This window comes from Panthera tigris, chromosome F2, assembly GCF_018350195.1.
Source record: "Panthera tigris isolate Pti1 chromosome F2, P.tigris_Pti1_mat1.1, whole genome shotgun sequence".
Lineage (NCBI taxonomy): Eukaryota > Metazoa > Chordata > Mammalia > Carnivora > Felidae > Panthera > Panthera tigris.
In genome coordinates this window covers 22,917,879-22,944,518 of record NC_056676.1, presented here as the reverse complement: position 1 = coordinate 22,944,518, position 26,640 = coordinate 22,917,879, and the positions used below count along the sequence as shown (strand labels likewise).

General features: G+C 46.2%; 2 protein-coding genes across 3 annotated transcripts in view; one reads left to right on the top strand and one right to left on the bottom strand.

Annotated features, from left to right (window-relative positions):
- Window positions 1–26,271, top strand: SBSPON (somatomedin B and thrombospondin type 1 domain containing). Its single transcript, XM_042972812.1, has 5 exons — window positions 1–286; window positions 11,148–11,342; window positions 20,915–21,005; window positions 22,630–22,806; window positions 24,557–26,271. Exons 1-5 carry the CDS (start codon window positions 73–75, stop codon window positions 24,672–24,674), a joined length of 795 nt encoding a protein of 264 aa, XP_042828746.1. The 5' UTR covers window positions 1–72; the 3' UTR covers window positions 24,675–26,271.
- The window catches only part of TERF1 (telomeric repeat binding factor 1), a 49,862-nt gene continuing 42,460 nt past the window's right edge, over window positions 19,239–26,640 (bottom strand). Inside the window, exon 11 of one of the 2 annotated variants that reach the window (XR_006212837.1) lies at window positions 19,239–19,448. The gene's annotated coding sequence lies outside the window, so the exon portion shown is untranslated. Of the gene's footprint in view, window positions 19,449–25,679; window positions 25,755–26,640 lie in introns of those variants that run through there. The other variant, XR_006212836.1, reaches the window with a different exon arrangement.

Here is a 26,640-nt window from a genome sequence, read left to right as displayed (position 1 = left end):
GCCGCTCTCCGAGGAGCACACCGCTCGCTCCGAAGGTCTGCGGCGCGGCAGGCGCCGCCCGGAGCTCTGGCCATGAGGACCCTGTGGATGGCGCTGTGCGCGCTGGCGCGGCTGTGGCCGGGGACCCTGGCAGGCTGCGCCGAGGCGGGGCGCTGCTGCCCCGGCCGGGACGCCGCCTGCTTCGTGCGTGGCTGGAGGTTGGACAGGGTTTACGGGACGTGCTTCTGCGACCAAGCCTGCCGCCTCACGGGGGACTGCTGCTTCGACTACGCCAGGGCGTGCCCAGGTGGGTGGCGGCGCCGAGGGTGGGGCGTCGGCCCTTCACCAGCAGCCGAAGGGCACAGGGTCCCACAGCAAGGACCGCGGCCCCAGAGCCAGAACACCCCCCCCCCCAGCCCTTTCCATCCTGGCGTGTCCAGACCGTCTAGCCTGGCCTACCCGTGACCCCTCCACCCAGGTACATCTAGCTCCCTCCATCCTAGGGTCCTCCAGCTCCTTGTGTCCAGGCACAGATTCTCCAGTCCCTTCCGTTCAGCTACACCTGTGTCCAGGGATCCCGCAGTGCTCTCCGTATGGACGTAACCACTCCAAAGCACCTCTCCCCACCGGAACCTAGATGGAAGGGCCTGGAGCCATCTGTTCCCCTGGAAGCTTGTTGGGGCTCAGGAACCCCAGTCTGGTGGGGCCACCTCCTACCTGGGAAGATGGCATGCCAGGTTCCAACGGCATGCCCCTGGGCCAGGCTCCACCATTTTCATCCTGTTAACCCTCAGGGATCTGAAGTGACTTGTGACAAGTGATAAGGGAAGGGGTGTGTAATTCTCCCGCTCAGAGCCAAGGGCTTGCCCCGGTAGAGTACTTGTGCAGAGCAAGTTCTTGGAGGACCACAGTTGTCCTCACCTCTAGACTCCAGCAAGTAGCACAGCCCCTTTCTCATAAGAGGAGTTTGATCTGCTCCTTGCGTTCAATTTTCTCTATCTAGCATGATAAAGGGTTTTCTCTGGGGGTTCCTATTATATTTTAATCCTGCTGGTTTTCCTTGAGGGTCCGCCTTTTTCATCTTTAAATTTCCCTCAGTAGCACAGCCCCTGGTTAAGGGCTCAATAGATGTTGATTTAATTAAATTAAAAGATGAAATGGGGAGTATGGTTCTAAAGAACAAGGTTTTCCTGAGAGAAGCCAGCTCTAGAAATAAAAGTAGCCTTGTTTCCTGTTAATCTCATCACCCAAAATGCCTCGTGTACGTTAGGGTTTGACCTCAAGGACTTCCACATTGTGACTTCCTCCGCATCTTCTTGGGAGAGTAACCCGCGGGCCTGCGTCATTCCTCGGGGAACCGGGGGAGGGCGCTGTCTGCCTCCGCCTTGCTGGAAGAGGCCACTGGCCCGTGGCAAGATATCACCCAGACCTGGTACTGAAGGAACACGATTGAAAAACATTAAGATTTCCCTGACCCTGCTTGAAAGCTAATGATTTACTTGAGAATATGGCTTCTCTTTTTGATAAGCTTCTTTCCCTTTTCTGCTCCAAGGCCACAGTATTTTGCTACTGAAGTAAGGTAAAGAGTCAGTTATTTAGGAAATGTAGTGCCCAGGGTCCCCAGCCCTACCCCGCCCCTGCAGAGCATCCTACTAAAACTCCCATTTGCCTCAGTTTCCTAGGTCCCTCAAGCAAAGCCTCTGTCACTATGGCAGAATCACTTTCTCACAAGTGATTCACTTACGTTTTAAATATAGAAATCCTGAAGACCAGATAATGTGCCCTAGTCTGTGGTAAGCACAGGGATACAAAGAAGATGAAGACACAGTCTCTGCTCCCTACAAGTTCACGGTCAAGCAGGGAACTACACCTGCGAACCACCTGCTACGTGCTTAGTGCCAAAATAAGGGATCCAGGAGGCAAGAAAGGAAAAACTCAGAAGACCTTCCAGAGGAAGTAATGTGCCAGCATAGTCCTGGAGAATGAGCAAGAAGTCTCTAGAAGGGGAAGAGGAATTCTAGCAGGAAAGTATCACATGGTCATTCAGCAGTTACCTGTGGGTGTCTGCCTTTTGTGCCGGGAACTAGGCGGGGCCCTGAGGCTGCCCTGGCCAGCAGGACAGACAGTGAATGCAGCTAGATATGGAGAGATTCAGGCACAGAAGAGGCATGGGGAAGGACAGACCAGAGTCATGAGAAGAACTTCCCAGTGAAGCCTTACAGTGCTATGAGGAGTTGTCTGTACGTGGTCACAAATAAATCCCTTACTTTTGGTCGAGGAGGTAGAAATATTAAAACAAAGAGTCTGTCATTTGGGAGTGGGGATATATTGGGTACGTAGGAGCAGAGAAGAGATGACCTTATCACCTTGGCAAGGGCTCAGAAAGAAATCACAGCAACTTGGTGCCTGGGCAAGAGCTGTGAACAGTGGGCATGGGGAACTGAAACCAGACAAAGAAAGGGGCCCAAAAGAATCTTAAAAAGCATACTCAGCCTTATGCCCTTCCCTAGGGAGTTAGCGGAGAACCTCGCAGGCCTGAGCAGAAGCAGACACAGGACCTAAAAGGCTTCTAGTTGGTAAATTCTCTGTGCCTGAAGTTTCTTGGGAGAAGAGGAAGAAAATAGAGACAGTTGGAAGCGGGCCACTTGGAAGACGGAGCCTGCTCTCCCTGCAGAGCTGAGGGTGAGAGGGGCACCACGGAGCTAAGATGCTCAGTGCCTCAGCCCCATGCCAGCGTCATAACTGTGCTGACTCTCGGGGCCTGTGGGAGCGGCTTACAGATGAGGGAGCTGGGGCCTTCCCAGGGCTCCCCCATTGCTAAGTGGACGTGAATGGGCAGCACAGTGACATCTGAACCCACTGTGCCTGATTTCAGGCTGCCACCTGCCACATCTGTGGCGCATGGCTGTTATTTACTCCTAAATACATCACGGTGTAGCAGCTCAGGGCCTGCCAGTCACTCCACATACATAGAACCATTAAGACCCTTAGAATCTCTTCTCCTTACCCCATGTGATGTTACCTAATGATGCTGTCTGAAACCTTTTTGACTGAAATTACATTATATGTGAACCAAAAATGAGCCATGTCTGTAGAACTAAGAATGCCTTACTTCTCTTCTTTCTGATGTTTTTCTTCTTTGTAAACACTTTTTTTTTTTTTTTTTTTTTTTTTTTGCTGTGGCTAAGAGATGAAATCCTGGAATTTCTCTTTCTAAATAGGAAGTTATTATTTTTTTTTACTTTGTAAAAATAAAAATAAGTTATTGGGCCTATGGATTTGCTGAACTGCCAGAAATTTCTGAGATGAATGATCTCAGAAAAATCTCGTTATGGTGACGGCATAGGTTTCAACACCAATTCTATATCTCCATTACTGATCCTCCCCCCCAACAAAAGAATAGAAAAATTCTCCATTGGCTGTGCGAGACCAGGGGTGGGAAAGGTAGAGGAGGGACAAATCTATACCCTGCTCTGGAAGAACTTCTTAGATATCAGGCTCACCACACTTGGGGTCCTAGAGTCTGCATTCTAAGATCACAGAAACAGTAGGCTGTAGATTTTTGAGGAGCGAGTTCAGGAAAGAGTCATAATTAACCCAAGTGGAGCAGGAAAAAAATTGAGTAGCCTGTGTGAGGCAGTCTCTTCTCCTAGACTTATGGGGAATCTAGGAAACTAACGGGCCCATATCTGCTGACTTCATAACTGGAAAGAGAAGGGGCAATGTCCTTGAAACTATGGGCTCCAAAGCTTACCCAAGGAAAGGATGTCACAGTCTACGGTGATTTAGAAAGTTGAGGCTTTCCTGGAACCATAGCGGCCCAAGAGACAGCGTGTGGCTTCCCCTGCCTTTGTCTCTGCAGGAAAAATGAGCAGAGCCTGGCGCCAGCATTCAACATGACTTGACTTTGCAGGCTTGGGCTGCAGCCCTGGGTGTTCAGTGCAGGAGGGTGAAATTGTCAGCTCTTCTCCAGCATTTACGCTGTGCCAGGCACCTTATAGCTGTACTCTTACTTAGGTCTCACGACCCACCACCATGGTAAGCAGAGCCCTGGGAGGTTGGGCAATTTGTCCTAAGGCATATGGCTAATAAGTGATGGAGTGAGATTTGAACCCAGGAACTCTGAGTCTGGAGCCCACATGTTTAAACATGATGTCTGGACCCTCAGAGAAATGAGGCTTTATGAGAAGCTGTGTACTTTGCAGGGTAGGCCCCAGATAAATACTGGTGGAGTGAGTGAGCCCTCTCTCTCCTTTGACTCACTCCTCATGGGCAAACAATGTGTCCTGCCCCTCTTTACAGTCCCCTGACAGCTCTCATGGTTGTCAGAACAACCTGAGCGTCATTCCACCGAGGGGACGTTATCTACCCCAGCCACCTGTCCTTTCAAAAATAACATTTTCCTTCCTTCACTGAAAAATATGCTTGCTGCAGAAAATTTGGAAAATACAGAGATGCACAAAAGAAGAAAACAACTCCCCTGGAAACTTACTACCCAGTAAAAGCATAATTATCTTTCTGATTTCTATACCTTTTATTCTGCGTTTATATGGTATATAAAATTCTATTTTTCTTTTTTTTAAATTTTTCTAAGTTTATTTATTTTGAGAGACAGAGAGAGCAGAGGAGGGTCAGAAAGAGAGGGAGAGAGAGAATCCCCAGCAGGCTCCATGCTGTCCGTGCACAGCCTGATGCGGGGCTCAAATTCACAAACTGTGAGATCATGACCTGAGCTGAAACCAAGAGTCAGACACTTAACCAACTGAGCCACCCAGGTGCCCCTAAAATTCTGTTTTTCTAATGAGGCAGTCCTTTTTATTGTCTTGCTAGCATTTCGTGAACTTGACCAGTTAATGTCTCAAAAGAAAGAAAAAACCCACTGGTGGCCAGGTAATGGTTTATGCAAGATGAAAAAAAATACTTGATCATTTTGTTGGAGCTTTCCAGGGCGGGTGGGGTAGGGAGCAAATGGGAACATGGGCAATGTAGTCTCATTTGACCCTCAGAGATTTGACAAGATTTCTCAGAAAAAGGTATATATATAAGAGAGAGAGAAAGGCCTATGACATTTAAAATTGTGTCACTATGAGATGTGTGTATGTGTGTGTGTGTGTGTGTGTGTGTGTGTGTGTGGTAAAGGGGATGCTGTAATTTTCTCCCACACAATGTCAGGAAACAAATGCTATGTGGTAATGGTACTGCTGTGGGTAAATTACAAATATATTTCAGGGGTGCCTAGGTCGCTCAGTTGTTTAAGCGTCTGACTTCAGCTCAGGTCTGACTTCAGCTCTGACTTCGATCTCACAGTTTGTGAGTTCGAGCCCTGCGCCGGGCTCTAGGCTGACAAGCTCAGAGCCTGGAAACTGCTTCAGATTCTGTGTCTCCCTCTCTCTCTGTTCCTCCCCCACTCACACTCTATCTCTCTTTCTCAGAAATAAACATTTAAAAAAATTTTTTTTAAAAAGAATATTTCGCAGGAATGGCTAGGACTATTTGAACTTAACAACATGAGGAAGAAAGCACTTGTTCGTGGGTGGCCTTGAACTTTTAGGTGGCAAAGAGCCAAGCAGGCAGGGCCAGATCTGTGATTAACCAAGGAGATACTGCATGAAAATAAGAGCAAGGTTTTATATTAAGAAGAAATAACCCAAACTATATTTATGAAATGAAGGACTCTGGCTGTCAGCTCAGTGTGTGTGTGTGTGTGTGTGTGTTCATGTGCGCTTGTGTAGCATAACAAGAGAAACATTAGAAATATGTTTTTTTTTAGTTACCTTTTGGTGCCTAAGACAGAATAGCGTGTCTAGTTCTGGGTGCCCCCACTCACCAAGGCTGTGAATGGGTCTGGAGAAGGCCCAGGGGTCATTCTGAGAGGGCAGAGTGTCTATAGAAAGATGGGTCCGACAGCTGGAGTCATCAACCTGAAAAGTCCATGCTAGAGGGATGGTGAACCACTGAAATGTTAAGTCCGTGAGCCGCACGGATAAGATAAACATAGATATTTTTTCCCCATATTCTGAAATTCTTGAGTGAGGGAAATTTGGATCAAATTAAAGGAAATACCACTCCATGCCACTGATAATAAAATGAAAGAAGCTTGTTATTTTCAAGATGTGGTACTGACAGGAGATATAAATGGATTTGAAAGGATTTGAAGGACTAGCGGCTGCCAGGAGAAGCCAAGAGCTACGTAACCTGAAGGCACAGAAAACCAAGCTCCTTCCAGCAACACCCTTTGGGGGCACCTTTGCCAGCGGAGCTCAGACAACTCTTGCCCAGGTTAAGAATTCCCATATTTTTGGGGCGCCTGGGTGGCTCAGTCGGTTGAGCGTCCGACTTCGGCTCAGGTCGTGATCTCACAGTTGGTGAGTTTGAGCCCCGCATCGGGCTCTGTTGCTGACAGCTCGGAGCCTGGAGCCTGCTTTGGATTCTGTGTCTCCTCTCTCTGCCCCCTGCCCTGCTCACACTCTGTCTCTGTCTCTCAAAAAGTGAATAAACATTTAAAAAAAAAAAAAAAGAATTCCCATATTTTTGGCTATGGGAATTTCTGGTTTTGCTCCTGTCCTTCCACCAGCTTTCCTTCCCACTCTGGAGCCTGAGTCAGTTCTTTGGCTTCTAACTAATGATATGAACAAACCAGAATCGGTTTCAACACAGAAAATTGTTTAGGAAGGAGGACGAATTTGTCCAATGCCATTTCATCCATCTGTCTGTCCGTCTGTCCATCCGTCTATTCAACAAATATTTATTGAGCAGCTACCAAGTACCAAGCACGAGGCATGAAACGAAAAGCTCAATGACAATAAATACAATAAATAAACATGTACGCTATATAATTATGAATCATTGAAATATTATAAAGCAGGGAACACTGAGCTCTGAGAGGAAGTATTTTGTGGTGTGGCAAGTGGAAGGCTGGGGGTGGCACTGGGAGAGTGCTTCGATAAACTGGCCAGAGAAGGACTCCCTGAAAAAGAAATAATTCATCTGGGGGCGCCTGGGTGGCTCAGTTGGTTAACAGTCCAACTTTGGCTCAGTCACGATCTCACGGTTCATGAGTTCCAGCCCCATGTTGGGCTCTGTGTTTACAGCTCAGAGCCTGGAGCCTGCTTTGGATTCTGTGTCTCCCCCTCTCTCTCTGCCCCTCCCCCATTTGTGCGCGCTCTCTCTCTCTCTCTCTCTCTCTCTCTCAAAAATAAACATTAAAAAAAAAAAAGGAAACAATTCATCTGGGACCTAGGGAATGGACCGACCCCAGCCATGCCCAATGTGGGAAGAACAATCCCCGCAGAGGGAACACATAACAAGCTTGCAGAGTGTGACAGAGTTTGGTGCAAGGAGGCCAGCGTGGCTGGAGCTTGGAGTGGAGGTGGGGTGGGGGTGGGGGGGCAACTCCGGGTGAGTGGGGGAGGGGCACAGGCTGGGTCATACAGCACCTTGTAGGCCACAGCAAAGAGTTTGATTTTATTCTAAATTCAAAAGCAAACCATTAAGAGAGTTTAAAAAGCCGTTTACTATTATTATTATTATTATTATTATTATTATTATTATATTTTTAAAGATTAGTGGTATCTTTGGTAAGGTAATTGTACTTGGAAATGACTGGATACTCCTGTTAGGACATGTGAAATGTGCTCAATTCTTTTTTGTGCAGATTCCTTACTGAAATATATAACTCCCTTCACTGTTCTTGGCCATTCTCCCTGTGGCTGTGGTAGGAACAGCTGATAACCAGAAAGCTCTCGAGGAGGGGGGACTAGCCGGTACCTCAGAAAGGATTTGATAATCCTTGAGTCTGGATCTATCCATTATCCCACTCTGTAGGGAGCTGGGAGTCAGGGGTGCCCACTGGGCCTAAAGCAGCGGGTCTATGTCTCTGTTCTCTTCGGTGTCTCCTTCTCTGTCTCTGTTCTTATTACACTCCTTGGGACCACCTCCCAAATAAGTTACTTGCATTCAAATCCATGTGTCAGAGTCTGCTTCTGACAAACTCCACCGGGATATTAAGTTGAGTTGAAACAAAGGAAGAAAGAAAATGGCTTGCCCAGCATTCTGGCATCCACTAAACCTAAGCTTTGTTTTATTGTACAAGGGGTGGGATGATGTCGTTAAACTCTAACCATTAGGACATTGGGAAGCTGTGACAAGCCTGGAGTCAGAGACGATCATGTTGCTCGCCAGGTCTGTTGACCTCCAGTAACAGCTAGTGAAATGTGAAGATTGAGAAAGTCAGATTTTAAGAAAGAATATTTTGATATGCTGGCTATAGATGTGAATACTAATGGACGAGTTCACAGGAAACCTGTGTCATGCAGTTGTAATATATGACTTGAAATGACAAATCTGTCAGAAATTCCCGTACTTCCCCTAGCCTCTGTGACCAAAGATCTCTCATGATCTATGATGAATTGCAACCCAAACAATCAAAAGTTCACAAATTAGGGGCGCCCGGGTGGCTCAGTCGGCTAAGCATCTGACTTTGGCTCAGGTCATGATCTCCAGGTTCATGAGTTCGAGCCCCACATTGGGCTCTGTGCTGACAGCTCAGAGCCTGGAACTTGCTTCGAATTCTGTGTCTCCCTCTCTCTCTGCCCCTCCCCTGTTCATGCTCTGTCTCTCTGTGTCTCTCTCTCTCAAAAATACATAAACATTAAAAAAAATTTTTTTAAAGCTCACAAATTAATCATGAATATAATCTTTTGTGCAGAATAGGAATAAATATCTCAGATTCCTCTTCCAACTCAAAATATTTTGCGGAACACCTTTTTAGTCCTGAACTTTTACTAGGTGAACTTTTTTCATTTTATCTTACAATGAAGCCATCGAGATGATGTTCAGGACCCAGAACTTTCTGGTTTTCTTTATGAGGCTGTTAAAGTCATGGATTGGAAACCAGTGGATTGGAAACCAGAGACATAGTGTTTTCCAAAGTCAAACCTGAACTGACAGGAACAACGACTGATTCAGTGACTCTGTGATCTGAGGACGTTAACTATGGGTCAAACTAAACATTGCACATGAGACACAAATGCTGAAGAGATACCGGGAAACTAAATTCAGTCGGAAAAGTGTCCCCATTGTCATCTTTTATAATATGGATAGCATGTATTCAAACCAAGGCCAGATCACTAAATTCTGAGCTAATGCCATGGCAAATTTTTATTTTATAGTGATGTCCAATGTTAATCTTTGAAATAAGTGTTTTGTTTTTCATTTATTAAAAAATTTTTTTTAATGTTTTATTTATTTTTGAGACCGAGAGAGACAGAGCGTGAGCAGGGCAGGGGCAGAGAGGGAGCAAGACACAGAATCCAAAGCAGGCTCCAGGCTCTCAGCTGTCAGCACAGAGCCGGACGCCGGGCTCGAACTCACAAACCACAAGATCATGACCTGAGCCAAAGTCGGACGCTTAACTGACTGAGACACCCAGGTGCCCCAAGTGTTTTGTTTTTTAAAGTGAATTACTAGGGGTGTCTGGGTCGGTTAAGTATCCAACTCTTGATTTCAGCTTGGGTCAAGATCTCATGGTTTATGGGTTCGAGCCCCACATTGGGCTCTGCACTGACAGCACGGAGCCTGCTTAGGATTCTCTCTCCCTCTCTCTCTGTCCCTCCCCGCTCTCTCTCTCAAAATAAATAACCCTAAAAAATAATTTAAAAAAACAGATAAAGTGCATTATTAAGTGTTCAAGGCCAACACATCAGGGCAAGACTAACTAGATTCAGGGATGAAGAGATTTGGGTGACAGAGTTTTGGAAGAATTACGGACAGAAGGAGTCCTTCTCAGCTCCTAGCCCGGCAGACTTTTAAATCCCGCTAGCTCTATGGCCCAATTAAATCACGGGATCGTGAAAATAAAAGGGGAGGAATCCACAAGAAATGACCAGAGCAGGAAGTGGACTGTTACTGATTTTCTGAAGGATATGCGGGTAGCAGGTATTGGGAACCAGTGTCATGTGCCTCATTCTTGTTCCCTTAGGTACTTGACATGTGGTGCCTATGAGTTTTTAGATGATGAATAAATGCATGTTTTACAGCAGTCTGAAGTTTTTGAATTACTGACATGTTTATGTTGTATGTGACCCTTTTCGTGTCAGGGTTAGCTATGTGCTGCCGAACGATTGGTCTTCCCACATCCATGAACCCTCAACTGGAGAGCACTGTGGGTCCAAATTAGTCTTCAAGTACAAGCTGTGAGAACTCCAAATCCAGATTTCAGAGAAGTTACAGTGCTTTCTTGGTGAAGACGCTGTAAGCTTGAAAGTATGAACATAGTAGGGAAAGTGGGTCACATTTTGTGAGAAAGAAAGAGTTTTCGTCTCTAGTTCATAGGTACATCTTTTGTTTTCTTATTCTTTTCTTAGCTACAGTTTCAAGCCACCTAAAAACCCATTAGAGTCCTTTTAAAAGTTTCATTAGGACTTCAAATGGGAAAGTTAAATGTACAACCGCATTGATTTTCCGGTCCTGGCCAGAGCATTGTCCCCACAGCCAAATTCTTGCCCCCGACTCTGCTTCGTCATGCGTGACCATGAATACTATTTACTTCTGTGGGTTCTGGTTGCTCTTCCTTAAACTCCAGCCCTCACAGTTTTGGGGTCTAAGAGGCATAAAGGACGATAGTAGAGCACCTAAGAGAAGCCTCAAGTGTAGAGGTCCCTTGGTGTGGCCCTAAACCATTGTCTTAGGGACACACGATGGGGATAAGAATTGACTTGGGAATTTTATTTTTTTTTTTCCCCTTTATGTATTCTACAATGAACATGTACTGCTGTTACAATAAAAATGTTCTGGGCAAGGGAGGATGAAATGAAAATCTAGGAAAAACAGAAGCAAAGATCTTATCTAAGCCCAAGGAGTATGAGGAAGTATCCGAAGGCAGGCATCACTCTTTACCTGGGGTGCGTCCCTGGCTCAGAGCCACGGTCAGGATCCCAGAGTAGCTGCCGGTCCGCCACCGAGAGGTGCCGGTTATCAGCTAACCATCAGGGCTGGTGGAGGCCATGTCATCTGAGCCCCCGCTGTGACTGTGTCCCTCCTTGCTCCAGGGCGCAGGCAAAGCGCGCGGCCTGCGTGGGCTGAACTGGCCTGTGGATGTTGGCGGGAGCAGCCTGGAGGCCGCTGGGTTCACTCAGGTGAGCGTCCCATCCCACCGTGCTGTTTTTCAGCTCGCCCTTGCATCGTGGGGGAGTGGAGCCCCTGGAGCGGCTGCGGGGACCAGTGCAAGCCGGCGGCCCGCGTGCGGAGGCGCCCGGTGCGGCAGGAGCCTCGGAACGGCGGCGCGCCCTGCCCGCCCCTGGAAGAGAGAGCCGGCTGCCTGGACTACTCGACGCCCCGGGGCCAGGACTGCGGGCACTCCTTCGGTACTGAGGTTTTCGCGGTGGTGGCTGCCTTTGCTGTCTGTCGTGACTGTCCACGTCTTGTCCCGTAAAAGGCCTTGAGCCGAGCGGGGAAAGTTCCGTGCGCTGCAGGCAGTGGGCTGGGCCGGTCCGCCCGGAGTAGGCAGGAAGCTCGGGAAATGCTTGATAAAGGAATGAGTGTCAGCTGCATCGGCGCCGCCCTAGGCCACGCCGCCCTCCCTCGGTGTTTTCGTAACCCAGTGGTGGCCCCTTCCTCTCTGTGCGCGCTCCGGGTAAAGGACATGTGCACTGTGGTTTGTAGCAAACTCAAGGCGGTGACTTCAGGGAGCATGACAGCGTTTCACACTGGAGTAAGTGCCCCTTAAGGGTAACCATCCATCTTGCACTTTTAATTCCTGTTCAGTCAGGTACACTCAACATACACGTGTGAAGGTAGTAGAAAAATGATTACTTTCTCAACAATGTCAAATTACCCTCCTAAAACCCCAGTTCTCCCCTCAAGCTGGCTGAATTGGGGCTGTTGTGATCAGATTTGTGATTTGACAAGATCATGCAGGTGGTGGTGTGGCCAATGGAGGGACCGGAAGTCGGCTCACGAATGAATTGGGAGTCATGGGAAGCGGACAAAGAAATAAGCGAAAGGGCTACCGACCATGTGTTGATCTGGATTGCATCTGATGGGGGAAAACACTGCCTTCTCAGGATCACAAAGATCGTATGTTTTTCATAGGAACCTGGACGTTTTTATGCCAACGTCATACGTTGAGGCCAACGTTTGATGGCCTCATCAAGCCATCTTGGCCCTTTTTTTCATTCTATGCACAAATACTTATTAAGAGTCTACCTGATACCAGGCACTGGGCTTGGTGCCAGGGCTACGCTGGTGACATACGCTGGCCTGGAGCATGCTGTCCTGTGGCTCACAGTCTGGTGGCAGGGGAAGATGATAATCAGATGATCTTAGGAAAGTAATCCCAGAAAATTACAGCTGCAATTTGGTGCAACTGGAACCAAACAAGGGAGAGATGTTCTGAGCAAGAGAGATGTTCTGGTCTTGGAGGAGGAGGGGAACCACAGGAGGGGGAGGGGAAGGGACTTCCCTAAGTATGGGGAGGTAAGGCTGAGAAGCCTAGAGTTTTCCAGGCAGAGACTGGCATGGTGAACCAGATATCGGGTATAGGGGCTTCAAGGGATTTGGGGATTGATCTAGGGAAAATGACCACAAGAGGTGGTAATAGGCAGTAAGCTTTATCAGGCAGTGCTTGGACAGTGTTGCAGGAGAAGGGGGAGTGCAGAGGTTTTGTTGTGGGAACCACCATCCAAAAAGGGAGAAGAGGAATCCGCCAGGGCTCTGTGTCTAAGTGATGTCAACTCCAGCATGATGTGGAGTGTCTGGGGGCAGAGTTTCAAAGAGTAAGGGTGGGAGCAGCTTGGGGTCTTACATCTACAAGGTTTTAAGCTCATCAATGGCCCACAGGTGCCAGCTGTAGTTTCACAGGGTATGAAAGGCAGGCAGGGCCTAAATGGCTAAAAATCTGCTTGTTTGGCACTTTTTAAAAACCATTGGATGCATAAAAATTTGAGTTTGCTGCCAGGAGGCTTTGGAGCTAACAGGTCTCAGCCTGCTGTGAGGAAGTGAACAACCTAGGGACCCTCTTTGGCTCATTTGTATAATATGGGGAAGCACAAGGCCCATCTGAGAAGTTGAAGGCCAGAGTCTGGGGAGCACAGAGAGTGAGGCTGGCATTGAGAGAAGAAGCATCTGTACTGACACCCCCCTCAGTACAGGGCCCCGGAACTCCCTGTTTAGGATTTTGGTCTTTATCTTAAGAGCCACTGTAGCATTTTCTGCTGTGGTCAGAGCTGTGATTTGAAAATATGGCTCTGGGGGCGCCTGGGTGGCTTAGTCAGACAAGTGTCCATCTGTTGGTTTCGGCTCAGGTCCTGATCTCATGGTTTCTGAGTTTGAGCCCCACATCAGGCTCTGCGCTGACAGCACGGAGCCTGCTTGGGATTCTCTGTCCCTCCCCCACCCCCTCCACCCGCCGCCGCCCTTACCCCTGCTCACACTCTCTCTCTCAAAAATAAATAAATAAATATTAAAAAAGAAAAGAAAAGAAAAGAAACTATTGGTCTGGTAGAGGAGTGGGTAGCGGAAGGGCCAGGGCGGCAGTCAGATTCGACTCCCAGGGAAATAGTTTAGCGTTCACAGATGCGGTCATGGAACAAAACCACATTCAGCTCGTGAGCTCTGCAGAAGCACTGTAGAAAATGCTCAGGGAGGAAGTCGCTCTAGGACATTACTGATTTTTTGAATGCCTCTTAAAACCTAGTGCTGGTGTATCAGGAAAGCAGCCACTTTGCTCATTTACAGGGTTTGGCTGGTAGAAAGTATTTCTGAAGTACATTTGACCCTTCAGTGCTCACCAGGCTGCCACAGACCGCTTCGAAGCCCGGTTCTCCGTATCTCTTCGGCTTAGTTCAGGTCACAGGAAGACAGACAGGAAGGCCAGGGAAGGGAAGGCTATGGAACATGGAGCAAGGGCACCAGGGAGCACTGAGCCCGCCCCCCTGCCCCCTGGGGGTCTCCTCTCTGCCTGGAGGTGGCTGCTCCTCTGTCCTCTGGCACAGCCCACAGGCCTGTCCTCCTCCTCATGTCCTCTCCCTGTCTCCCACCCCTCCCACCGAACTCCAGTAAGAGGACTTTCTAAAACAGCAGTCTTCATATGTGACTCCCCATAAAGTGTTCGTGACTTTGAACTAACACCAACAGGAGAAATCTGGACTCAGTGGCCTCCTTTCCTACTAAGGTAAGGTGAAATCCAGTTTGGGAAGAGAGGCAAAATCTCTACCTGGGCCAGGGGCACTGGCGTTTGCAGCCCTACTTTGGTCCTTGAGATGCACTTTCCTGTTGTAATGTCTTAGAAATGATGACTGCTGTCACAAGCTCGTCAGGGGGGACAGGACTCCTCAAATATTCCAGTCTGGTGGTTCCTAAAGTGGGGTCTCCAGCCGGCCCCATCGGCCTCACCTGGGAAGTTGTTGGAAATGCAAGTTCCCAGGGCCCCACCCAGACCCACTAGATGAGAATGGCTGGAGCCAGGCCTAGCACTGTGCTTGTAACAAGGCTTGCAGGGGATTCTGCTGTTCACCGAGGTTCCAGAACCACTGCTCTCGCCCAAGTATGGCTAGTGGTTCTTCCCTGAGTCCCGACTCATGGCTGGATCACTTAAATGACACTTTCCTGAAGGCAGAAGCTTGCCAATGCAAAATAGGGTGTAGGTCAGGAAAATGTGGGATAAATCGGACAGTTTTCTCTATGGAAGAACTTCTCAGAGGCTTTATTATGCTAATGACCATTTTCATTCTGTAAGAGGGAGATACGATATGGGCTGCTTTCCCCCCTTATTTCAATAAATGACCCTTTTTCCAGGGTGCCTGGGTGACTCAGTCGGTTAAGGGGTTAAGTCTCCGACTCTTGATTTTGGCTCAGGTCATGATCTCACAGCTTGTGAGATCGAGTCCCACATCAGGCTCTGTGCTGACAGCATGGAGCCTTCTTGGGATTCTCTCTCTCTCTCTCTCTCTCTGCCCCTCCCCTGCTCGCTCTCTTTAAAAAATAAATAAATAGACATTTAAAAAATTTAAAAACAATTAATGACCCTTTTCCCAAGGGGATCTCAGTGAATCATTAGTGTTCTGTGGAATACACCTTGGAAAATGATGGGCCACAAAAGGGAAATGAGAGCAGAGACATGAAAATCAAATTTGGTGGATTGCCCTAAGCCCTGTGTCACCGTGATTCCTATGCATTCATTTAAGATCCACTGAGCGTTAACAACAGCCAGCACTGTGCTGGGGTCTGGAGAAACAGACTCGAACAACAAACATATCACGGCTAATTGTAACTCAGGGTGATGAGCAAGTGCCATGATAGAAGAATGCTCAGATTGGTGTGGAAACGTGGCGAAGGAGCACCCACCTCCCCCGGGGGCTCTCCGTCCTGCTGCGTTGTCACCTGTTATGCCCCGCGCCCTACTAGACTCTATGCACAGAGCGGGAGCCTTTGGTGCATGGAGTAGCAATCCCTCACATTTTCACAGCAGAGAGCTCCTATAGACATTATTGATTCAGTGTTCATAGCAATCCTGTAGGCGAGCCTATTCGTTTCCTGTGGCTACTGTAACAAACTACCCCAAACCTAGTGGCTTAAAACAGCACAACTTTATTATCTTAGGGCTCTGTGGGCTAGAAGTTCAACCCAGGTCTCCCTGGGCTAACATCAAGGTGTTGGCAGAGCTGTGTTCCTTTCTGGAGGCTCTGGGGGAGAATCAATCCATTTCCTTGCATTTTCCATCATCCAGAGACTGTCACATTCCTTTCCTCATGCCCCCTTTTCCATCTTCACAACCAGCTGCATTGCATCTCTCTGTGCTTCCTTTTGTAGTAACGTCCTCCGACTTCCTCTCTGAAGGACTCTTGTGATTCAGCCCATCTAGAAAATGCAGGATAATCTCCCCATTTTAAGGTCGACCATTCATTCCATCTGCAACTTTCCTTCTTCTTGATGAAATAACATAATATTCTCACGGGTCCTGGAGATTAGGATGTGGACACCTTTGAAAGGCCATTATTCTGCTTACCTTGGAGGTAGAATAGCATCATTATCCCCGAAACCAAGAGGACACTGGAGCTCAGGGAGGTGACAGCATTTGTGAAGGACTTCCAGAATCTAACCCTGGATCTCAGGGCTCTAAATCCTGTGGGGTTTTCCCTCTTAAAAAAAAACAAAACAAAACACAATTTAAGTTTATTTATTTATTTTGAGAGAAAGTTTTATGTTTTATTTATTTATTTTGAGCGGGGGTGGGTGGGGTAGAGAAAGAGGGAAAGAGAGTAAATCCCAAGCAGGCTCCTCCCTGACAGCATGGAACCCGATGCGGGGATCCATCCCACAAACCACGAGACGGTGACCTGAGCTGAAACCAAGAGTCGGATGCTTAACCGATTGAGCTACCCAGGGGCCCCAGGGTTTTTCTTCCTGATATTGCTTTGCTGTTCCTGTTATCATTAGAGCTAAAATCGCAGTTATAGGGGCTCCTGGGTGGCTCAGTCATTTAAGCATCGAACTCTTGGTTTTGGCTCAGGTCATGATCTCATGGTTCATGAGAACGAGCCCCGTATGGGGCTCTGTGCTGACATCATGGAGCCTGCTTGGGATTCTCTCTCTCTCTCTCTCTCTCTCTCTGCCCCTCCCCACTTGCCAATGCACTCTCTCACTCTCAAAATAAATAAATAAAAATTTTAGAAAATAATAATAAAATAGGGGCGTCTGGGTGGCTCAGTCAGTTGAGGGTCCGACTTCAGCTTAGGTCACGATCTCATGGTTTGTGAGTTCCAGCCCCACGTTGGGGCTCTGTGCTGACAGCTCAGAGCCTGGAGCCTCCTTTGGATTCTGTGTCTCCCTCTTCCGCTCTGTTTTTCTCTCAAAAATTAATAAACATTAAAATAATAATAAAATAAAATTGCAATTACAGGTTCTGGTAAATGAGTAGAAATAGGGAGGCCCTGTGAGGCCAGTGAATGAAACCCCATCCCTGAAGCTCTCTTATTAATGAAGATTAAGTAGCTATTGAATTTTTCCCGTTTCCTTTAATGCATATCTTGACTATATTTTTATCATAAAAACAAATCCAAAAAGCCATATGATTGTATTAGTTGTACATATGGACTCCTTCTGAAAGGAGATCGATGTGTATCATAACCTGTATGTGTCCAGGCTGGTGTTTTGTCATGTTCTCCTTCTGTCCTCGTTTACACTGTACCTACAGACCAGTGGTTCTAAGCCTGCTTTGGGGACACCCCATTGTGTCAGAGGACTTTATGAAATTTTCTAAGCAAATTCAATTTACTTTCATGTTCAAAGTAAGTATGTGCCGCGCCACGCTTTTAGAAGTCGAGTTGTTATAAAACCGAACAATGGTAGGCTGAAAGGATGCCAGAAAAGTTGGCAAAGAGCCTCTTAACAAAGACTCTATTACATTTGAATATTGTTGCCAGGAAGGGGAAAGGAGGGGGAACTAGCTTTTATTGAGAGCCTTTGTCCCCGGGCACCCGGCTACGTTCTTCCACACGTAAGCTGCAGTGGAACTGAAGGCAAAAATAATTTCTAAATTACTTACCACTCTTAAGTAATGGAAATTAAATTAAATTAATATTAAAAAGCGGTGCTGGGTCAGAGACCTCCAGGCAATCTGGCTCCTGGTCTATTTTCTGAAGACTCATGTGGGGAGAAAGTGCCCCCTGTCTGCAAAATGTGCCACCAAACCAAGCCCAGGTCTTGAGGGGTTAGGACACAGAAGAGACAAGTCCCAGAGTTACTGGCTTGCTTTTATTAAAAAAAATTTTTTTAATGTTTTTTTTATTTTTGAGAGAGAGAAAGAGCATGAGCAGGGAAGGGGCCGAGAGAGACACACACACACAGAATCCAAAGCAGGCTCCAGGCTCCGAGCTGTCAGCACAAAGCCCGATGCGGGGCTTGAACCCACGAACTGTGAGATCATGACCCGAGCTGAAGTCGGACGCTTAACCGACCCAGCCCCCCGGGTGCCCCACTGGCTTGCTTTTATGATGGGTCATACCCTCAGAGGTTTGACACTGAATGTGGACGGTAGATCTTAAGAACCAGAAGCTATCTCCTGTGTTGGGGTTCTTGCTTCATCATTTACTACGTATTTTCCCTTCATTTAACTTGTCTGAGCCTCAGTTTTCTGCCGAGAGCACCTCATTCGTGGCACCTCTCTGTATAAAGCTTTTGTGAAGACCAGTGACACATGAGGAGAAGGTACTTTGTAAATAAGCAGGCTGTAAGCATACAAGGTGCTGTCCTAGCAGGCGTTAATCTGTGCCGTGAGCCTGCCCCACCCCTCCAGGGCCACAACTCCCACACCACCCCTCCCTCTCTCCTGGGGCCTGAGGGGACTCGGAAAAGGGCTCACCAAGTCCCCTTTCCTCTTTATTTACTTTTTTATAGTTTATTCATTTTGAGAGAGAAAGAGAGAGTGTGAGCGGGGGAGGGGCATAGAGGGAAAGAGAGAGAGAGAGAGAGAGAGAGAGAGAGAGTATCCTAAGCAGGTTCTGTCTGCACTGTTCAAGAGGAGCTCGACTCAGGGCCCGAACTCACTAACTGAACTGTGAGAGCATGACCTGAGCCGAAACCAAGAGTCGGTTGGAGACTCAACCTACTGAGCCAGCCGGGGCCCCCTCTTTTCCTCTTTTAAAGGTTACTTCATGTTAAAGATAGCGATTAGGGACGGAAAGGGAAAATAAAGCAGAATGTAAGCAATTCATAGGAAATATGCTGCATAAAATAGTGAAACCTTGTGATCCACATGACATTAGTCTCCAGGCAGTGACAGCGTGGGTTCGGAGACACCGCCTGACCCTGCCATGTTTAGACGGGAGCCTTAAACACGCTCCTCAGCCTCTCTGTGCCTCAGTTTCCCCATCTGTGGAATGGGGGAAATAATAGCACCTATCCCAGAGGGCTGTTGTAAGAGTCAAAGGCATTAGCACATGAAAGGTGCTCAGCATTATGCCTGGAAACCTAGAAGGGTGTCACTGTTCACTTTCATCATTATTATTATGACAGCGCTTTTTTAAAGGATTTGATATCAGATATTATAGTCCTATTCTTGCCCTCTCCTTCCTAACCTCATTCCCTGCGCCCCCCTCCCCCAGCTATATATTAGGTGCATTGCCTTTGAACTTTTGTAATAAAACATGCAGTACAAATGAGGAGATCAAATAAATGTTTTGAGCTAAAGAAACACATCCCGAAAATGTCATAGTTTGGTACAAGGCCACGTGGACTTAGCAGCAATTGAATCGTTCACTCACTGAATAACCTGGGAAACACGGCAGAAGGACAGAAACGGGAACAACCGGTGGGAAAGCTAACATCCTTCAGATGTTCGTGTTTCGGATGACGAGGTCTGAGGGAGGCGGCAGGATCCTAACATACACGCGCTTACGTGTTCTTTTCAATTCTCTCCGTGGATTTTGGAAGTTCCAAAGCCACGGTCACATTTAGAAAGTGGGGCGTGTTCTCTGGAAAACAATGAAACACGTTAGCGCAGCAACAGAGCTTCACAGCTGAGACTCTGAGGGCTCACGCTAGATGGGACTGAAGAGATTGAGCACCAAAGCACCCAGGACACAAACAATACCGGCAACTCGTAGGAGGAAAAGGCCACCAGGTATCAGGCCACTCCTGCGTTCCGTTCCCCAGTAACATGAAAAAGCCTCCTTAAGAAAATCTAAAAAAGAATTAGGGCTGCCATCTTGTGGCAACAAGGAGCCAGGTAAAATGAGCATGTCGGCTGGAGGCATCTATTTTCCAGCTGGTACCCTCGTCCAGCTTGCTCACGATGACTCTGGCATCGCGCAAGCCAACATCAGCTGGTGTCTGCCCTTCCTGGGATGGTCCAGTTTCTGAAACGAAAGGGAGGAAGGATTGTTGAGCCATCTCAGCCGCAAGGCTCAGTGTGGGAACAGAAGACCACAGGGAAGTAGGATCTGTGTATCTCGTTGGCGATTCTGTGACATCATTCACCCACCAAGCCACCATTCGTTGCCTTCATGCTTGCTAAGTGCGTAAACGTGTGAGGGCCACAGGGATGGAAAGGGCAAAGCCTTGTCTTTCTTGAGGTGACAGCAGAGCGGCATCGGGAGGTTATCTCCAGGTGCTATACTGTACATAGGAACAGATGCCTCCCCACACTTAGCAGCAAATAGGAAGGAGACGCACAAACAAAATCAGTGAAAGAAGAGAGCAGAGGTGGGAGGCAAGGATTCCTGGCTCCCTTTCTTCCCTCCTGTCTAGAGCATTGAGTTGGGTTGGGGTTGGGGACAGGAAGGAGGAGAGGGCCAAACTGACTTTCCTTCTCCGAGGCTGAGGGTTGGCATGAGGAGGACGATGTGCTGGCCGGCACTAGGCAGTCACTCTGAGACCATGGGGCAGGCAGCGAGGCTTCCAGGCTGCTGTTGCAGAGACCCGGGGGGCACTTACATTTCCTGCCTCTGCTACTTCCATTTTCTCCTTTTCACATTTCCTCTCTCTCTGGTTGTCTCTTTTTCTCCTTACATCCCCCTTTCTCTCTCTTTTGTCTTCTTCCTCCTCTTCCCTTACTTTGTTCTTCCTATCTTTCCCTTTTCTATTTTTCTTCCTTTCATTTAAAAAAAAAAAAAAAAACCCTTCTCTCCCTTTTCCCCCTTGGTTTCCTCTGCATCTTTTATGGCTTCCTCTTGTATTTTTTTACCCCTGGCCCCCTTTTCACACAGTGTCACCTGTTACCGTGGACAAGCCTGCCTGTAGCTGCCCGTCTGTGTGCACACAGTCTTTGAGCTGGGTTCTGGGGACACTGTACCTTGGCCTCGTCTCAGTCCTTGGTAATGTGCCATGGACCTTTGTACTTAGGGATGGGGGGGTCTCGATAGGACCGACGCCAAGTTTGGGAAAGGTCATTCTGAGGGCTTTAGGCTGCACGTGTGCAATGCCATTCTCTCTTTTCTAGTCCCTGCCTTCATAACTACCTCTGCATTCAACAAGGAGAGAACACGACAATCTACATCTCCACAGTGGTCTACAGACACAGAGGACAGCGGGTAATTTGCTGTTTTTGTTTTGTATTGTTTGGGTTGAGTTTTTCAGCTACTGCTTTTCCAGTGTATGGTCAAGTCAGCCCATAAAGGTCAAGTAGGTGTGATGGGTTTTCTTCTGTTACTTGTTCTTTGACTCTGGATAAAATGTGATTCTTTACCACAGGGCTGGGCCCTGTTTTTGTGGGGCTGCAAAGATTTGTCTCTGAGGTCTGATCAACAAGAAACATGCTATATAAAATGAGGATATCACTTTCTCAATCATACTAAGGATGTTCCTCTTGTAGTCATTATGGGAACACAGACACCAGCACCCATGTGTTTGAATGTGGCCCACACCTCAGCTCTGAGGATTTTTATCAAGAAGGAAGGCACAGGGTGGGAGGGAGCTCTGGGCCTACTTGCAGTCTGCTCTTCAGCTGTCAGCATAGGGACACCAGACAGTTGTATGTTCAGACCTCCACACGGCCACTCACTAGCCGTAAGACCTTGGAGATGTTGTCCCACCTCGGTTTTTCTTCTTGAAAAATGAGAATATTAATGCCTACCACATGGCGTTGTTAGGAGAATTTAATGAGAAAATAATGAAGAGACGTCTGGGTTAAGCTGTCTGTTGAAAGTTGATTGAAGCTGCGTCATAGAATTTCCTACCTCAGGACCTAAAGGTACCTAATAAACGGCCTAGCACTGTTAAAGCTCTTTGAAGCAGACTCTCCAGTCGCTTTCCATCTAACCTAGGACAGCTCATAATTCCATGGATAAGAAACTAGCCCATTGTAGCTTACTTAATTAGAACTGAAAATGCAACGTGCAGGAGTTTTAATATGTTTTGTTTCCCTGAAGAATTGTAAAATCATGTTGCTTTTTAGTACAAGGCTCTAAAATATTCACCCATGTCTGGATGCTCCCCCCGGGCTTTTGGAGTCTAGTCACGCAGAGATTTCCACAGTTCAGCATAAGGCGAAACGAGCCTCTGTCACAGAAAAACATCTCCGCTTCCCATTTCCTTTTATCTGCGATGCCCAATATCTGTGATGCCCAATTTGTGATGCTTGGGTTCGAGTCTAAACTCACCGTCATTGCCAATCACGCAGGTGAGCCGGTGGGGTGCGTAGGGAGGGCCCGCGGGGCCAGAAAGGCCTGGGTGCTGCTCGGGGCATCGAGGGCAAGCTCTCCGGGGGCTTACGTGTTTTCAAGCTCAAGCCAGTTCTTATTCGATTTCTATCATTCTCTAAGATATCAGCAAAGTTATTGAGGGCCATTTTCCTACGGAAATATGCTTTTTACACACAATTTGGTGGTCAGACTAGATGGGATACGGGATATCCAAATTTCTGCAAATTCACGTTGACCAGGTCATTCGACCATGGATTGGAAAAGCACCACACACTTCACTGGGGTTGCCAGTCGGACATCACCCATCGTCTTCGTTCGGCAAATGAGAGGCTTGACAAGGCATCGTGTGACTGGTGCCGTAGCTTGGGAAAGTGCCCGGCGCTACCTTCTCCAGTCTGTCACATATCCTCGGCGCCTGCAGGCTTCTTGAGACTTTCTGCGGCATTAGGCTACCGCTAATGACAGCACTTGAAACTCTTGTGGGTTTTTGGTTTTGTTTTTGTTTTGGCTCTAGATACTGTATGGAGTTCAAGACTGAGTCATTGACTCATCACTGTGCTCTGGAAAACCGACCCCTGACTCGATGGATGCAGTATCTCCGGGAGGGGTACACGGTGTGCGTGGACTGTCAACCCCCAGCTATGAACTCTGTGAGCCTTCGCTGTTCTGGAGATGGCCTGGACTCGGATGGGTAAGGGTGAGACATTCGCTGAAGGGTCTTTCTGGTTTTTATTTGGAGATATTTGTCCTGTGTCCTGAACAGCAAATCAGGGCATGATTTGGGAGTCAAAACCCAAGTAAGGAGAATCTTCTGTCTAGCAATTCCTGAATCCAGGGCCCCATTTACACTGCGGGACTCAGAGGCTCTGTATCAGTGATGAATGGGTACATTTGGATCTTGGTTCAGACCATGCTGCCAAGTGACCACTGAAAACATGATCACTCCAAAGCAGTGTTTTGAAAACCACTTGAATCCGAACCTCTTTGGATGCTGATTTAAAAACTACGGATTCCCAAGCCCCACGTGAGCCTAACGGAATCAGAGTCTTTGGGGGTGGATTTTTAACAATCTTCGAGGTCAGGAGTTGGCAGAGAGTAGATACTCTCAGCTTTGGGGGCCGTATGGTCTGTCTCACTACTCAACTACCATCGTGGCATGGAAGCAGCCACAGACACTGAACAGATGCACTTGGCTCTGTTCTAACGTTGTATCTGTGGACATGAAGATTCGAATTTCATATAATTTTCCTGTGTCATGATATATTATTTTGATTTTCTTTTGACTTTTTAAAACAAACAACAAAAAACGATTCTTGACTAACAGACCACACGAAAACAAGAGGTAGGCTGGATTTGGCCCATAGGTTGTGGTTTGCTGACCCCTGCCCAGATGATTCACTCCCACAGCGATGTTTCAGAACCACTGCTCAGTGGGGTAGTCATAAAACCACGCCTGAGACGGTGGTGGACTCAGGTTTGCACGATCAGAAACTGATAGAAACCTATGGATTGGCCAAAAGAATTGACCCTGAAAACATTTAATTACCCTGAATATCTATCCCAGTCTTGTACTCATTTATCAGTTAAATCCAATGGCACTATTCCTAACCAAGAGAAGAGTAGACCTCATGCTGGTCAGCTATCGGACAAGGGCCAACTTCGGTCGCACGTAGATTACAGTTTTAAGTATATCAGGTGGAACCGGTAAAAGTACAGATTAGAAGGTAAAATACGAACCTTCTCAGCTAGTCATTACTCCCAAGGTGTATTTTAATATTTAATAACTTGAATTTATGTTTATTAGTCACTTGTGCCTAATAGCCTTTGTAAGGAGTACACGACATGAGCAGTAAAGTGGGTAAGAAACCAGATATTTAGACTTAAATTTTTCTGAATATCTCATCTATATTTTGTCTTTAAATGAACTTATAATTTAATTTGTATCCATAAAGTACCTTGAACCCTGGCTGAATTTCCAGTGCCCTTAAAAAAAAATAATTTTAATAATCTGGCTTCCCTCTTCCCGCTTCTCCCGTTTTTTTCATTATGGAATCAAAGAGTTGGAGGTGATTACAAAAGATCATTTGGGCAGAGCCCTCTAATTTTAATATACATGAACTAGGGAGCCATTTTCCTCTGTGTAACACTTCATATATTCAGATCAAGTGAGAGAAATGAACACGGTAACCTCAAACTGCTCTCTCAACGAGGGTGTCCTCAAATAGAGATGAATTTGTAACTTGCTTTGACAGAACCCAAAGAAGGGAAACTCAGTTTGTGGTCACTTTGTTTTTTTAAATTTCAATTTGTCATGCACTTCAAAACTCCAAATACGATCATTCTTTAAACAACAACAAAACCCCTCAATTTATAATTCTGTAAATTAGAATTTTCTTTGGTTTGCTTTTAGCGTAACTGCCATTTTCAAAATATCGTTTCAGAAATCAAACTCTCCACTGGCAAGCAATTGGCAATCCTCGATGTCAAGGAACTTGGAAAAAAGTTCGGCGAGTAGATCAGTGCTCTTGTCCAGCTGTTCACAGCTTTATTTTTATATAGATGGCGATGTAAATATTTCAGAATGTGTTTGTAAACATGCCAAATATTACCAAGTCATGTTCAGTGCTACATAAACCTTCAAAAACCGTTTGGCCCAAGTCCCTGAACACATGTCATTGCCACACTCTGAAGAAGAGAAAGAAAATTTACGGGCCAGTTCCGAAGATACGTAGTGCCTTTATTTTCATTTCTGCTACACCGAGGCTCCTGTGGTCCTTGGCTTTCTGCAGAGTCAGTCTCATTCAAGAGGTGGCCCACACAACACAAAATACATGTCTCTTTGCACTAAAATTACTACAACATGGTCCATGTATTGGTGGGTTAAATTGTCATTTAAGGTATCCATGCTTTGTCGCATTCTTTCTTTCTATTCTGTAATCTCTTAAAATCTTCTCACTTTAAAATATGTTATACAGGTGTATATTCACGCGGTCACATATACATTGCCCATATATTATTCCATAAATTGTGAAAGAATAATTTCAAGAAAATAGTCACAAGTAATTTTCAACAGGACATGTCGTTTAAGATTTAGGAAGCATTTTGTAATGAAAAACCAGCAGCTAAGTTAAAAATGCTTTTTTGAAGAAGAAATTGTTTTTCGTTAATTGACAAGACCAATCACATGTCCATTCTAGGTCCATACAAGTTCCTTAAATGCGGTAACTTTCACGAGGAGAATTTTGGCACCAACGGATGAAACAATGCTTTGAGTGCGAAAATTTTACCATTAGCGTCTAAGATGATTTCCAAGGCTTAAAACTTGATGCTGACTGAAATAATCTTTCAGATTTCAGTTCAAACTAAGTTCAAGTTTAATCAAGGTAGGCTTACTGCTTTTTTTCTACAGCATACATTTTCTTATGTTTGGGGTGGAAGGCAGAGGTATAAATGATGGAAGACGTGGACTTTATTACAAATGTGATGCTCTCACACATACACAGAGAAGTATTAGTCTTCTTATCTTATAATTGGCAAACCAGTGAAGCAGAGGCAAGGTGGCTTGTTGAAGGACCCGGGAGGACTGGTCACTCGGCAGGCAGCCCCAGAGCCGAATCTCTGCCTCTCAGCCAGACTCAGCTGTGATGAAAAGCCAGATGATGTCAAAGACAGCCGTGAAAGCTAAGCCCTTTCCACAATTTTGAAACAAATTCTAAACCTAGGATATTTTCTCTGGAGAACGGCATCTTAAAATTCAAACTTCTTCGGTTTCATTTGTATAAGATATTATTCACTAACAAATGATTTACTAAAATACGTATTTCTTGGTACTTATCATGTAATGACAGAATGACAATAGCAAATCACTAGGGATGGAAAAATTCCTCGATATTTGATGCTGAGAGTAGCAATATTTCTGACTATATATTCATTTAACTGTCAGAGTTGTTTTTATGGTAAATTACATTCTTCAGAAGTTAATAATAAAAAATTTGAGTCTCATCAAGGTTAGGAAACTTAAGCTGTAAGTTCAGTATTAACATTTTAAGACCATTTCTAACATTTGTAAAGCAAGATTTTTGAAGCTTTCCTGGGTAATTTTAATGTTACTTAAAATTTTTATACCAGTTAATAAACTTTCTGTTCACATTTTTAAGAGGTCTTGACTTGTTTGACTAGAAAATACCCCAATTTTCTGGACTGGTCAGAGAATGAACAAAATTTCACCAAAAACAAAATTAAAAAAAATCCTTCAGAAGTGATAGGCATACATATAAAGACTATCAGCGGTAAAGCTATGCTGTATTTATAGTTCCAGGATGTGTTCTATCATTTAACATATTTGAGTTGTATAAAATCATTTTTCACCTTATGTATTTAGTTTCTAGTGCTGGCCATTTATTACTTTCACAGTGAAGTACACTTTTTACTTTTTATTTTTTTAAATGTTTATTTTTTGAGAGAGAGTGTGAGCGGGGGAGGGGTAGGGAGAGAGGGAGACACAGAATCCAAAGCAGGCTCCAGG